The sequence below is a fragment of the Mustelus asterias genome, chromosome 19 (assembly GCF_964213995.1).
Source record: "Mustelus asterias chromosome 19, sMusAst1.hap1.1, whole genome shotgun sequence".
Lineage (NCBI taxonomy): Eukaryota > Metazoa > Chordata > Chondrichthyes > Carcharhiniformes > Triakidae > Mustelus > Mustelus asterias.
The window spans coordinates 72,248,475-72,264,561 of record NC_135819.1 but is presented as its reverse complement, the minus strand read 5'-3'; the positions used below and the strand labels follow the sequence as shown (position 1 = coordinate 72,264,561).

Here is a 16,087-nt window from a genome sequence, read left to right as displayed (position 1 = left end):
ACAGCGTCACGGTTTTGCTCTGCACTGCCTCCAGCATTTAAATGTCTTTGTAGTTTCTTGGTAGCCAGAAGAAAAATTCAAGGTATAGTTCAAGCAAAGCACTGAACAGTTTGATTATTACTTCATGTGACTTGGCAGTGAACATTACCCCCTTCAAGTTTCCTTCATGCAGACTTGGAAATATATCACCATTCCTGTAAGTCCTTGGTATTATTTGAACTTAAATTCCAATCGTGTTCATTTGAGACTTTATCCTTTTAAAGCAACAGGAGACAGTTTGGTTAAGTGACTCCAGAAATCTTCAATAAGTTGTAGATTGGTACTTATCATAGAGGGGGCCGGGCTTGACTAGCGTCCAATGGCTCTTGCTTTCCAGTTCAGCCTTCGGCACAGGTTGACACTCAAGCTGAAATTTTACTGCCCCGCCCACCACAGGAATCAGAGCGGGCGAGGGGCGGACCATGGAAAGGTCCGTTGACCTCGGACGGGATTTTACAGTTTTGGGGCTGGCTAGGCCGTAAATCTGGACCAATTAACCCATGTTCCCAGATATCGCATGCTATCTAATCGTAATAAAAACACTCATCAAAGCCATTCTCGCATATTCTATATATATTTTCTATTAGTACTTTGTAATTTTCTTTATTAATTTTAAGAACTTTAAGCAACTTTACTACTCTATTCCTTGTTTCAAAATTATGTGTGGGATTTTCCGGCCATTCCCACCGGCAAGATCCTCCCATTAGCAAGACCCCACCACTGGTTCCCGGATGGCAGAGGGTATGAACAATGGGAAACCCCATTGACAGTGGCGGGACTGGACAACCAGAAATGGAGGGTGGGATTTTACAGCCTAGCCCGCCCCGAAACTGTAAAATCCCAGCCAAAGTCAACGGACCTTTATGCCCCTCACCTGTTCCGGTTCCTGTGGTGGGTGTAAAATCTCATAAGCCTTCAGTTACTGGTTGTCTGGTCGTGTCACTGTCAATGGTGAAGAAGGGAAAGGGTTAAGGTTTTTTGTACTCAATGTATTTTGTACCTAAAAGGTTGAACTTTGTACTTAGAATGTATCACAAACATAACCCTTCATTGTGGCTAATCTCCCCTTGTTTATACTACTCCTGACAATACAAGTTATTCATTCTTTAAGCTCTTATTCTTATAACGATAGACAGTCAATGTGAATGTTAATTGTAAAGTCTTACCTTTTCTACAAGCTTGTGTGTGGTTTGAGGAAAGAAAGCAATTACATGGTGTGGAGTGCGATACGGCCGTTTGGCAAGAAGACTCCCCGCTGGGACAGCTGCAATTGCGCCGGTAACTTCAAAGGGGAAACCGTGGAAGAGCAGGAAACCGGAGTTTACTTCATGACCAGAAGCTGTACATTGTATTTTTGACTTGTAACTGGTCTGGAGTTTGCTTCGTGACGAGTATTAGAAGCCATGCTGTATAAATATCCCCAACTTTCTGTGTTCAGGGAGAACTTTGGCTTCCGCTTTCAGGGGTCAGGTTCTCCCACAAGCTTGTGAGAATAAAGCCTTACTGTATTTTGACTCAGACTAGTCTCAGAGGTATTTTTTACCTACAACAATGGGGTTTCCCATTGTTCGTACCCTCCGCCGTCCGGGAACCAGCGGTGGGGCCTCGCTAATGGTGGGACCGGATGATCCTGCCGGTGGGAATGGCCAGAAAATCCTACCCATAATTTTAAAACAAGGAATAGAGTAGTAAAGTTGCTTAAAGTTCTTAAAATTAGTAAAGAAAATTACACAGTACTAATAGAAAATATATACAGAATATGCGAGAATGGCTTTGATCTCTGTTTTTATTGAGAAGATAGCATGCAGTGTCTGGGAACATGTGTTAGTTGGTCCAGATGTCACCTCAATGCTGTAGCTCAATTAGTAGCACTCCAGTAGAGAAGGCTGGAGGTTCAAGTCCCTCTTCAGCACAAAATTCTATGCTCTCCCTCCAGTTCATTACCGAGGGGTGCTGCATTATTTTCTGGGCAGCACAGTGGTTGGCACTGTTGCCTCACAGCGCCAAGGACCCGGGTTCAATTCTGGCCTCAGGTGACTGTCTGTGTGGAGTTTGCACATTCTCCCCGTATCTGCATGGGTTTCCTTCGGGTGCTCCCGTTTCCTCCCACAGTCTGAAGGTGTGTAGGTTAGGTGGGTTAGCTATGGTAAATGGGGTTACGAATAGGATGGGGAGTGGGCCTGGGTAAGATGTTCTTTGGAGAGTTGCCGTAGACTTGATTGGCTAAATGGCCTCCTTTTGCATTTAGGGATTCTATCATTCTATATCTAATTGGCCTATAAGTATCAGTATGCTCTGCAGAACTAAATTAAAACAGGCACTTATTAATGTGTCTTTGTTGAGACAACTGCTTTGTCATGGTATGTTTTTGTTGTACCTGTCAGTGCTTGGTATAAGCCAATCAAAATTCCAGAATAGTTTTGCAAAACTTAAAAAGTTGCAGCAATTACACGAAGTCCACATAAAACCAATGCTTAAAAGTGAATGATATGCTAGATATAACACAACGCAATCAACTAACAGATATTAACATTGAAAAGAACTACAGTTACAAAAGCTACTTACAGGACTTCATTCAAAACTTACAAAATCAAAGATGATTACATCCTGTAAAATACTCCCTTCAAACACTGCCAGAATTTTACCGGCATCGGGGCGGGTGAGGTTCGCAGAGTGGAATTCTCCGTTGGCCTCAGGCAGGATTTTATGAGCCTCGTCCGAGCGAGGTCGCAAAATACCGGCCATACACAAGTTAAACTGCACTAATTTCATGCACAAGGCTGAATATTTTAATACAGTGGAGCCCCGATTTTACGCGCCCCGATTTAGCGCGAAATCAGACATTACACGATCGCGCGACGGACCTTTTTTTTTACTATTTCCGGTTTAGTGAATTAGCGCGACCCCAATAACATTCGCGATCACATTTTATGGACCCCAACCTTCGCGTTAAAACGGGGCTCCACTGTATTTGCTTTTCTTGGCACAATAGGACTTTGAATTTAGGGAATGGACCTGATCGTATTAACTGTGAGGGAAGTGGATGGTTCCACACCAGAAATTGTTCAACTTTGAGGTCTTGCTTCACTGCCTTAAGGGCAAATGTTTCATCTCCTTTGTCAAGTTTGAGGGTGGTGCTAAGACCAAGTCATGTGATGAGTTAGTGTCTCAGAATTCAGCATAAAACCACTTGGGTTGACGTTCTTCGGACGGAATTTTCCCATCCCGCCAGCCGCAGGAGTCGTAGCAGGTGGGACAGGACATGTAAAGATCTGGCGGGATTTTCCGGTCTTGGGGCGAGCAGGGCCAGCAAATCCCGCCCTTTGATTATTTGACTAATGCCACAACTAAACTGCAAACCAATTGTAAATAATCATCAAAATTAAACTTTCCTACACTCCCTCATTGTTGCTGCGTCAAAATCCTATCACTACCTCCTTGATAACTTTGTGAGTGTATCTACAGCTGACACATATCACAGCAGTTCAAGAACACAGCTCACCACCCCCTCTTACGGTCAATTGTGGATAGGCAAAAAATGCAAAGACAATAGCTGGAATTCTCCGACCTCGCCCGCGACAGGGATTATCCAGTCACGCTGCAGTGAATGGAGTTTTGACTGAGTGTCAAATTCTCTGTTCTCATTGGCAGCGGTGGTGGGACGAGTGAGACCGCAGAATTCCGGCCAACCATCGCATAAGCAAATGAAAAAAAATTCAAAAAACACCTCCACCGATTTATATTCTGCTGCACTGATTATTGTGGTTCACCATCCTCTGATCTATGTTGACTGTTAGAAACATAGAAGATAGGAGCAGGAGGAGGTAATTTGGCCCTTCGAGCCTGCTCCGCCATTCATCACGATCATGGCTGATAGTCCAACTCAATGGCCTCATCCTGCTTTCTCCCCATAATCTTTGATCCCATTCGCCCCAAGTGCTATATCCAGCTGCATCTTGAATGCATTCAATGTTTTGGCATCAACTACTTCCTGTGGTAATGAATTCCACAGGCTCACCACTCTTTAGGTGAAGAAATGTCTCCTCATCTCCGTTCTAAATGGTCTACCCCGAATCCTCAGACTGTGACCCCTGGTTCTGGACACTCCCACCATCGGAAACATCCTCCCTGCATCGACCCTGTCTAGTCCTGTTAGAATTTTAAAGGTCTCTATGAGACCCTCCCTCCTTTCATCTGAACTCCAGCGAAAACAATCCTAACCTAGTCAATCTCTCCTCATACATCAGTCCCGCCATCCCCAGAATCAGCCTGGTAAACCTTCGCTGCACTCCCTCGAGAACAAGAACATCTTTCCTCAGACCAAAACAGCACACAAAATTCTAGGTGTGGCCTCACCAAGGCCCTGTATAATTGCAACAACACATCCCTGCTCCTGTACTCGAAACCTCTTGCAGTGAAGGCCAACATACCATTTGCCTTCTTTACCGCCTACTGCATCTGCATGCTTACCTTCAGTGACTAGTGCACAAGGACACCCATCCACCTGCACATTCCCCTCTCCCAATTTACAGCCATTCAGGTAGAAATCTGCATTCATTTGACATGTTTACTGTGGTGTTCAATGCGCTGTCTGGACTTCTCTCAGTTTTACCTCTAATTCTCGCAGCACCATTCATGAAGTGTGCATAATGTCTACCTTCCCTTCTTATGTGCCACACTTTGCACTTGTCTACACTAAATTCTAGCTGCCATTGGTCATCAATTACTTTGTTAGTGTTTGAGCTGCCTCCTTCAATTCCACTTCCCTTTCTTACTGTCCTGTCATCTGCAAATTTTACTCCTCGCCACTGAGGTTCTGAATCTAGGTCTTTAATGCAACTTAGAAACCACCACAAGCCCTGAGACATCTCACCAAGTCTTTCCTCCCTACTCCCATGTAACTCCTCTAGTGAGAACATTTTCTTCGCTCCAACCTAGGGGTCACCCTGAATCCCCACAGGTTTAAGAAGCAGCCTCTGGAGTGGAACATTGACTGGAATTTTAACTATACTCTTACACAAATCAAGTTTCATCATCTCGCTCGGCTTCCCAGACTGATTCCTGGGATGGCAGGACTGACATAGGAAGAGAGACTGGATCACTGGAATTTAGGAGAATGAGAGGGGATCTCATAGAAACATATAAAATCCTGATGGGTCTGGACAGGCTTGACGCGGAAAAATGTTCCCAATGTTAGGGAAGTCCAGAACTAGGGGGTCACAGTCTAAGAATAAGGGGTAAGCCATTCAGGACTGAGATGAGGAAGAACTTCTTCACTCAGAGAGCTGTGAACCTGTGGAATTCTCTACCACAGAAAGCAGTTCATTAGATATGTTCAAGAGAGAGCTGGATGTGGCCCTTGTGGTTAAGGGGATCAAGGGGTATGGAGAGAAAGTGGGAGTGGGATACTGAAAGTGCATGATCATCCATGGTCATATTGAATGGTGGAGCAGGCTTGAAGGGCCGAATGGCCTCCTCCTGCACCTCTTTTCTATCTTTCTATGTTTCTATGCCCATTTAAACTGTCACTTTCTGCAAGATGTTGCATAATATGGGCAGACACAATCTTATCCCTCTGAATCCACACTGACTGCTGACAATTCCATGGTGTTTGTACAGATAATCCTCTTGTTTACACCTGGCAATCGATTCCATTATTTCACATGAAATGGAAGCAAGTTTAATAATTTTCAATATGGACATCAAGTTTGTGTTTTGCCAAAATTCCGGTAACTCTTCGCTGTCCACTGATTTCCTTGTAGTGATCGCCAGTGCCTCACAAATCACGTTAGTGAAAAATACTAGCTATCGCTGGAATGGCCTTCATCCCTTTCAATGATTCCCATAGCATTTCTAACAAACATATATCGGAGATAGATTGAATCATAGAATCCTACAGTGCAGAAGGAGGCCATTCGGCCCATCGAGTCTGCACCGACCACAATCCCACCGAGGTCCTATCCCCATAACTCCATGCATTTACCCTAGCTTGTCCCCCTGATACTAAGGGGCAATTTACCATGGCCAATCCACCTAACCCGCACATCTTTGGACTGTGGGAGGAAACCGGAGCACCCGGAGGAAACCCACGCAGACACGGGGAGAACGTGCAAACTCCATACAGACTGTTACCCAAGCTGGGAATCAAACCTGGGTCCCTGGCGCTGTGAGGCAGCAATGCTAACCACTGTGTCTCTGTGCCGTCCCAAATGTGGCTGGCGGGGGTATTTTGCTCCTGCCTTCTCTTGTGAACACTTGGGAGAAGCAGTCATCTAGAATAAAGACTATTTTTATGTTCACAGGTCTGTTTGCATCTGCTATGGTTTTCCACCACCTCCCTGACTGCTCTCTAGCTGGTTATGGGACTGGCAACATTTTTCCTGCTTTTTTCTTCTCAGCTGCTATGTCTTATTCCAGGCCTTTGATCACCTTTTTAATCGGGTTTTGTACATGGTCAGGATTTCATCTCTAGCAACCTGCTTCTCCTTTCCCCTTGCATCCATCACGCAAACCAGCCTCCCATCCATTGACTCTGTCTACACTTCCCGCTGCCTTGGCAAAGCAGCCAGCATAATTAAGGACCCCACGCACCCCGGACATTCTCTCTTCCACCTTCTTCCGTCGGGAAAAAGATACAAAAGTTTGAGGTCACGTGCCAACCGACACAAGGACAGCTTCTTCCCTGCTGCCATCAGACTTCTGAATGGAGCTACCTCGCACTAAGTTGATCTTTCTCTACACCCTAGCTATGACTGTAACACTACACTCTGCACTCTCTCCTTTCCTTCTCTATGAATGGTATGCTTCGTCTGTATAGCATGCAAAAAACAATACTTTTCACTGTACACTAATACATGCGACAATAATAAATCAAATCAAATCAAATCAAATGCAGGATTTACACAGGTCATTTTTCCTGTTTATCACATTATTAGTTTGTTTGTGAAGCTATTTAGTGGAAATGTTTTTGCTCAGGTTGAATCTGTTGGCATTAGGGAGTAGATTTTTCCATTCTGATCAGCATTTTCCTTTGAACGACACACTTAACTGAAGAATTCTTGAACAACCTCCCACAGTCTATTTACTTTAGTAGAAGCACCATTTCATTATTTTTTATTTAAAGATATCTACTCGGCCCCTGTTCTCAGGTATTGCTGACTCCAACATCAGGTCAAACTGTTCCACTGTATGATTATCTAGTGCCTGATGTGCCAGCACAGCGTATCTTATATCTTTTCTCGGCTATTAATAAACACATCAAGATGTCAATTCTTTGATACCAAAATAGTCATGCATCACATCTTATGTTTGCCTACAGTACAGCAGGCGATTGCGTTTTGAAAGTACTTCATTGTCTACGTGCTGTGAGGCAGAATGAGAATGTGAAGGGTGCTGCATTAATACAAGCGCTTTCCTTTCCTTCTTTTATTTATCTATTCAGACTCCAAACCACTTGTGTTTCCCCAGTTTATACCTGGTGGATTGAAAGCTCCCCTTTAAATATCTTCCCTGCTCTTACATATGCTTCTTATCTCCCTGCAAACGCAAACTGTCCTTACAAAACTTTGTTGGTGTGTAGCATAATCTGAGAGTCGATGTGGAGATGCCGGCGTTGGACTGAGATGGGCACAGAGAGAAGTCTCACGACGCCAGGTTAAAGTCCAACTATTTGGAATCACGAGTTTTCGGAGCGCTGCTCCTTCCTCAGGTGGGTATAGCACCTGATGAAGGAGCAGCGCTCTGAAAGCTTGTGATTCCAAATAGACCTGTTGGACTTTAACCTAGTATCGTGAGACTTTTTAATCTGAATGTTAGCCTTATAGCCATGGTGTCTAACCAGAGCAGTTCATTTTGTAATTTCCTTACTTGCATGAGACACTTTAGTGTGCAACAATGTAGACAACTTAGCACATTGCACCATTTGTAATGACCATTTTGAAACATCTGCAATTTGTTTTTTTTTACTGTATTGAAGGACCTCAGAGCGTAGCATGATCTATGTAAAAAACTGGAATATTATTGCACACTCTGTGATGGTCAATTTGAAATGTTTTTAAATTTATTTGTGTCACAAGTAGGCTTACATTAACACTGCAATGAAGTTACTGTGAAAATCCCCTAGTCGCCACACTCTGGCGTCCGTTTGGGTACACTGAGGGAGAATTTAGCATGGCTAGTGCACCTAACCAGCACATCTTTCGGACTGTGGGCGGAAACCGGAGGAAACCCACGCAGACACCGGAAAAATGTGCAAACTCCGCACAGTCACCCAAGCCAGGAATTGAACCCGGGTCCCTAGCGCTGTGAGGCAGCAGTGATAACCATTGTACCACCATAGATATTTTACGAATAATGTGTGCTTGCAAAAAAACCTTCCACAAAATTGACCTATTGTATCTCCAAGCATGTCCCTGACACAGGAGGCTATACTGCTCCCTTCTTGTCTTTGCCAAACACTCTATGTCTCTGAATCATCCTCCATCCACTCACTAGTTTAGACCCTATTTCTGATCTTCCGTCACATCACTGTTTGCTATTGCTTCATGACCTTTATTTCTCTAGCAGTCATTATGAAGCAGCACAGTGGCACAGTGGTTAGCACTGCTGCGTCACTGCGCCAGAGACCCGGGTTCGATTCCCAGCTTGGGTCACTGTCTGTGTGGAGTCTGCACATTCTCCCTATGTCTGTGTGGGTTTTCTCCGGGTGCTTTGGTTCCCTCCCACAGTCCAAAAGATGTCCTGGTTAGGTGCATTGGCTGTGCTAAATTCTCCCTCACTGTACCCGAACAGGCGCCGGAGTGTGGCGACTAGTGGATTTTCACAGTAACTTCATTGCGGTGTTAATGTAAGCCTACTTGCGACAGTAATAAATAAACTTAATATTCACCTTATTGTAGGATTCCCACTGCCAGTCTCAGTGTTTCTTCAGGCATCCCAAAAATACACCCAGGCCAACAAACCAACACCCCCCACTCGGCCCTTTCACTGCCTTTCTCTCTGAGAACTTGTAACTGCGCTTTGGAAATGTCACCCTGAAATGTCACACAGCCCGACACATAGAAACGGGAAAGGGAGAAGTGTCCTCAACCCACTGAGATGCAGTTTCAGCGGAGGGGATTTCATCCACACTGCAAAGGACAGAATAAAAATCGCCCTGTGCAATTACATTCAGGGACCAGTCAATGCCCACTCTCCAGAAGGTGGCACCTGATAAATAGAGCGCTGTGCCTACCTTTAAAGGCGAGGGTTGCTTGAAATGTTGACCACAGCACAAAGAGCAGCTTGGCCCAAGCCATGTGGAGGGGTCGGCACACACACTTCACTGCCTCTGTCCACTCCCAAAGCGACGCTCTCCCATCTTCCGTATCTTTGCCTCGTCTGCCTTTTAAAACAGATCTTTAGAAGGCAGAGTTTCAGACTGATTTTGCATGCTACAATCCGCTCCTCGCCTCCGGGACAGCTGACACACATCGTTAGCTTTCACTTTCACTTTTTTCCCTCTCTGTTCCCCCCCCCCCCCCCCACCCCTCCCCAAACAACCAATTGTGAATTTCCTGGAATAATTTCTGTACCAGTTGGGATTGTCTCCTGGGGGTTTTTTTTTGAGGGAGTTGGGATCTGATTCCCCACCCACTGGCTATTGGCAGGTGCGATGGGTGAGGAGTTATTTCCTGATAGCAGTGTGGTAAGGAATTGTATTATGTACCGGGAAATCAGCAGACTTTATTCTGGCTCCGTGTCAGTTTGCGCTCCACAGGCTGAGAAAACCCCAAACATGCGCACAACTAAACAGGCTGCAATGTATTCTCCCTGTCCGCACACACGGTGCAAACAACTCAGTGCTGGGTACATTCCACATTTCAGCTCATATCTACCTACTTTCCAGAATAAGAGTTCCTGAGCTGTTTGCAGTATTCTCTCTCTCTCTCCCTTCAGCCTTCCCTTTTACTGAACTGACCCTTTGTGCATGATGAATGCTGGTCTAGATCTTGCTGGAATGACCCTTGCTGGCATAACCAGTGCTGACCTGACCCTTGCTGGCATGAACAGTGCTGACAGTATGGGCGGCACGGTGGCACAGTAGTTAGCACTGCTGCCTCACAGCGCCAGGGACCCGGATTCGATTCCGGCCTTGGGTCGCTGTCTGTGTGGAGTTTGCACGTTCTCCCCGTGTCTGCGTGGGTTTCCTCCGAGTGCTCCGGTTTTCCCCCACAGTCCAAGGATGTGCGGGTTAGGTGGATTGGCCATGCAAAATTGCCCCTTAATGTCAGAGGGATTAGCAGGGTAAATATCTGGGGTAACGGGGATAGGGCCTGGGTGGGACGGTTGTCAGTGCAAGCTCGATGGGCTAAATGGCCTCCTTCTGCATAGTAGGGATTATATGGATTCTATGACTTGACCCCTGCTGACCTGACTCTTGCTGGCATGACCAATGATTTCCACTCCATCTGACGAAGGAGCAGCGCTCCGAAAGCTAATGGTATTTGCTACCAAATAAACCTGTTGGACTTTAACCTGGTGTTGTTAAAACTCTTACTGTGATGACCCTTGCTGGCATGACCAATGCTGGCATGACCATTGCTGACTGGAGCACGATTCCACTGGCATAGCCGGTTCCTCTTCACCCACACACTGTGCACATGGATGTCTGGTTGTGGGTGTTGTTGTCAAAATTATTTGTCTGCTGTGAGGGATATTTGGGGTGGGGGTGAGGGGGGGGTGGAGGGTTTGGGGGGTGGGTAGGGTGGGCTCCACTGAAGCGAGCTACATGCTGTTACACTCTCACTGGCAGGAGTCGCTGGGTGGAAATCTTGAGACTTTTTTAGACCCAAAACGTTAACTGTGTTTTCTCTCGCCACAGGTGCTGCTAGGCCTGCTGAGTTTTTCCAGCATTTTCTGCTTTTTTTCAGCAGTATTTTCCTTTTATTTTGCTAAAATAGCAAATCTCTGTGTAATCTCATCATTTTTGAAATATTAAAGTATCAATGTACTTTCATATGTAACACCCTCTCCTGTCCTTCTCCCCCATATACTCTGTGAACGGTATATTTTGTCTGTACAACGTGCAAGGAACAATACTTTCCACTAAATACCAATACATGTGACAATAATAAATCATCAAATCAAAAACACTTACAGATCAATTTGAATGACTTCAGGAATTGAATGCAAAATCCTCAGGTTCAGCATATATTGTTCTGTTGGCTTAACCTTAGGTTATCTGGAAAGTTCATACATTACAAAATGATAAGGAGCCAAATAAAACACAGAGATTTATTAAAGGCAGAATCTATCAATACTTACAGATTTGAATGCAATTATAGCTTTTGGATTTAAATTGCAGGCTCTGTGTCTCTGGCCAATGACGTCATTAGTTTTCTGACATGTGCAGACAGGTATCAGTCGCCATCTTGTGTTGGCAGGGTACAACAGTGATCTTCACCCTGGTGTCACACAAAGCCTGAGGCAGGAAATTGGGGTCACACCAAGCAAACGCTTGGGAAGCACTCAACTAGAAATCAAAGCTGGAATAGCCTCCCTACCGGACAGTGAGAATTGCAGTTTTCATTCAGACCGTTTTGCACGCCACTTGTTGGAACTTAAGAACATTTCCAAGTCTTAAACCTTGGAGTCATCTCCAGGGACATACGTGGAGGAATTTCTCAACATCCTGAGATTACACACTGTCCTAATCTGCACCCAGCTTGGAAATGGTGAGGATAATTGCTAACAGCAAACTCGCTGATACGTAGGTACCTGGGTAGATTGTAGACAGCATCCAGGCTGTAGCGAGCATAGGAACAGGGCTGGAATGTTCCAATTTGGGAGGATAAAGATGGCGATCCTTGTGGAACTGAATGCACAAGTTAATCTGTGAGTCACGTTTAAGCAGCAGGGCTGAATCATTTCACAGAGTACATTTCATGCTGGCTGCAATTTTCATAAAAAAGTGTTAGAAAAAAAAGGAGGGATATTGGGTAAGAGCAAGGGAGTGGACCTATTTGGATAGCTCTTGTAAAGTGTGAGATGATGCATTTTGGGAGGATTAGCAAGGCAAGGGAATCCACAATGAACAGTAGGATGCTAGGGAGTACAGAGGACCAGAGGGACCTTGCGGTGCATGTCCATAGGTTCCTGAAGGCAGCAGGACAGGCAGACAAGGTAGTTGAGAAGGCATATGGGATAATTGCCTTTATTAGCCGAGGCATAGAATATAAGAGCAGGGAGGTTATGATGGAGCTGTATAAAACACTGGTTAGGCCACACCTAGAGTACTGTGTGCAGTTCTGGTCACCACATTATGGGAAGGATGTGACTGCGCTAGAAAAGGGGCAGAGGAGATTGACCAGGGTGTTGCCTGGGCTGGAGCATTTCAGCAATGAAAAGAGGCTGGTTGGGCTGGGGTTGTTTCCCTTAGAGCAGAGAAAGCTGAGGGTGGACTTGATTATAGATAGGGTCAATAGGAAGAAACATTTCCACTTACTAGAGGGGTCAATAACCAGGGGCACATATTTAAAGTAATGGGCAGGGGATTTAGAGGGGAGTTGGGGAAAAACTTTTTCACCCAGAATGTGGTGGGAATCTGGAACTCACTGCCTGAAAGGGTGGTAGAGATGGAAACCCTTACAACATTTAAGAAGCATTTAGATAAGCACTTGAAATGCCATAGCGTACAAGGCTACGGACCAAGTGTTGGAAAGCAGAATTAGAATAGGTAGGTGCTTGATGGCTGGCATAGACATGTTGGGCTGAATGGCCTCTTTCTGCGATATATGGATCAAAGACTCCTGGCAAAATACTGACGAGTGCTAGTGCTATAATGGGAGGGTACTCACACACATTCAGATTCCAGCATCTGCAGTAATTTACTTTTATCTTAATGTTTAAGGATATCCTTAATGCACATTGTGAATATTCTTGTAGCTCACTTTTCAATATTACCTATGTGTATTACTGGAGATCAGGAACAGCAAACTGAAGATCCTCCTAAAGATATGAAGCAAAAAAACATAAACTCAGAACCTTTATTATCCTCTCAGATTGTCACAACCTCAAACCAGCTCAAACATTGTACGGCAATGTGGCACAATGGTTAGCACACCTGCCTCACAGTGCCAGGGACCCGGGTTCGATTCCCGGCATGGGTCACTGTCTTTACGGAGTTTGCATGTTCTCCCCATGTCTGTGTGGGTTTCCTCCAGGTGCTCCTGTTTCCTCCCACAGTCTGAAAAACTTGCTGGTTAGGGCAGGCAGTGGTGTAATGGCATTGTCACTCAACTAGTAATCTAGAGACCCAGAGTAATGTTCTGGGGTCCCGGGTTCGAATCCCACCACGGCTGATGGTGGAATTTGAATTCAATAATAAAAGAAATCTGGAAATAAGAATCTACTGATGACCATGAAACCATTGTCGATTGCCGGAAAAACCCATCTGGTTCACTAATGTCCTTTAGGGAAGGAAATCTGCCATCCTTACCCTGATCTGGCCTGCATGTGACTCCAGAGCCACAGCAATGTGGGTTGACTCTCAACTGCCCTCTGAACAAGGGCAACTAGGGATGTGCAATTAATGCTGGCCCAGCCAGCGACGCCCATGTCCCACAAATGAATATAAAAAAAGGTGCATTGGACATGTTAAATTCTTCCTCAGTGTACCTGAACAGGTGCCAGAGTGTGGTGACTGGGGGATTTTCATGGTAACCTCATTGCAGTGTTAACCTACTTGTGACACTAATACTTAAATTCCGATGCTTTTCTCCTCCTTAAACCTTTAATCTTCAGTGGGAAATTATACATTGCACACAATTTATTCCTAACTCTGGCCAACCTCCATGAAAACACTCAATGGGTGGGATTTTCCCAAACAAATTCTGATTTTATAGAAGTATGAAAATGGGAGTCCTAGGCACTGGTCTTTCCGCTGCGACCCGCAGGTGCAATCTTTCAACACTTAGTGCAATCAAAGACCCCGATGCAAATCACACCGGCATGGACCCTCTGGGCGTGTGACTCACCCAAAGTGGCCCGCAGTGTTGTGGCGTTAACAAGGGAGAGCTGCATTTAAGCTCTAACTATGGACTCACAACCAGATGGCACCATGAAGAACAGGTTCACGGAGGAGAGCTGGGCCAACTGCTGGATGCTGGCAATGCGGCCCGGGAGGCGGTGACAGCGGGAGTCAGTGCCCGTGCACTCGTATAAAGGACTGGTGCCCAGTGCCGGAAGAAAATGAACAACCTCCCCCGGGCAGCAAGGGTGAGTGCCCATCCTGTCCTGGTATTGGTCTGTCTATCATGCCTGGAAAGTCCATGTCGATCCACTCCCTGACGCTCTGCAGCCTTCCAGCACCCAAACTCTCGCGCCTGCCTCCAACCCCTCTGGCACCTCCCCATCACAACCCCCTGCCTGCTCAGACACAGTCCTATCATACACCACCCTATTGCCCCCACTCCCGGCACCCCGCGCCCTTCCAGCCATCAGGCTTTCAATCCCCCCTTCTGTCCCTGCAGGAGAAGGCTGGAGGTGAGGTTCCTGAGCTGTGTCTCCTCACCCCATTCGAAGCGTCAGCACTGGGGATTTCAGGGGAGTCTGGGGAGAGAGCCGTGAGTGACAGCCAGTTCGGGGTTGCCATGGAGGTGAGGATCCACAAACCTTCATTTGTATGACCTATATCAATTAAGTTGTGATCTGCCCAGATCCCTCACTTGCAATGGACCATGTGTCCTTTGTTGCAGGAAATGATTCGCAACCCCACCCCACACCGCTGCAAAGCCCGACAATAGCTCTGCTGCCACCTCAGAGTGAACCTCCGAGGAAAGCACATTGCAGTTGACACAGGCAACACAGACACCATCCACCAGCACAGATACTGTCACCACGGTGGGACACATTAGCGGTGAAGTTTCTAGGTCACTGACTGGTGCGCACCACACAGCCATAGATAATCATCAGGAAGCGATGTCCTAGTGGTGTTATTGCTCGATCATTAATCCAGAAATTGAGCTAACGTGCTGGGGTCCCGGGTTCCAATCCCGCCATGGCAGAGGGTAGAGTTTGAATTCAATAAAAGGTATCTGGAATTCAGAATCTACTGATGACCATGGAGCCATTGTCAATTGTCAGAAAAATCTGGTTCACTAATGTCCTTTAGGGAAGGAAATCTGCCGTCCTTACCTGGTCTGGCCTACATGTGACTCCAGAGCCACAGCAATGTGGTTGACTCTTAAATGCACTCAGGGATGGGCAATAAATGCTGTCCCCACGAATGAATTTTAAAAAAGCAGGAACGTATGAGTCCCCGCACACACGAAGGTCTCCCGGAGCCAAGGAAACAGCTGGCCCCCAGCTAGGTGCTGAGTTGCCGGGATCAGTTCTTCCGAAGCTGCTGGAGATGCAGAGGTGGAGCTAGGGATTGCAAGAGGGCGTGTTAGCAACACTGCAACAACTGCAAAGCTGCTTGGAGGAGTCCCACAGCCTTCAGGTGCAGCAGATGGTGCTGGCATTGTGGGGCACCCAGGTCAACGCTGCGAGGGTGGTGTCTGCAGTGGAAAACCTGAGGCAGGAACGGTCGCCATGGGTGGCAGAATCCAAAGCATTGCCGAGTCACTGAGAACCATGGCTGAGTGTCCTGGGAACATGCTGGACACAGAGAGGGTCATGGCTAAGAGCTTCGAGAGCATGGCCCAGTTACAGCAGTCCATTGCTGAGAGGATCCCAGAGCTTGGCCCAGTCTCAGAGGGCTATCACCGAGGGCTCACACACCGTGGGTCGGATGCAGTTGGGCCTCCAGGACTGGCAGGGCCAGGTGACGCCGAGGCTTCCTGAACTCACTCCAGCTGCCCCACCATCTCATGGAGTGTCCCAGGGACCCTCGGGCACCCTGAGGGAGAAGGAAGTCCTGGAGCCCATGCCAGGGCCTTTAACCCAGGAGACCCCGGCTGTTGCCAGCCCTTCCGAATCTGTCCTTCCGGGTGATCCTGGTGACAGGTAGGGTCAGAAACTCCCACCCATTCTCATTGACAAAAACGCATTCACTATTTCAATTCCT

General features: G+C 46.4%; 1 protein-coding gene across 1 annotated transcript in view; it reads right to left on the bottom strand.

Annotated features, from left to right (window-relative positions):
• LOC144507590 (uncharacterized) overlaps positions 1–9,497 on the bottom strand; it is a 127,830-nt gene extending 118,333 nt beyond the window's left edge. Inside the window, exon 1 of the mRNA XM_078234744.1 lies at positions 9,272–9,497. Coding sequence (XP_078090870.1) covers positions 9,272–9,335 — 64 coding nt within the window. The 5' untranslated portion in view covers positions 9,336–9,497. The remainder of the gene's footprint in view (positions 1–9,271) is intronic.
• Between the last annotated feature and the right edge of the window lie 6,590 nt (positions 9,498–16,087).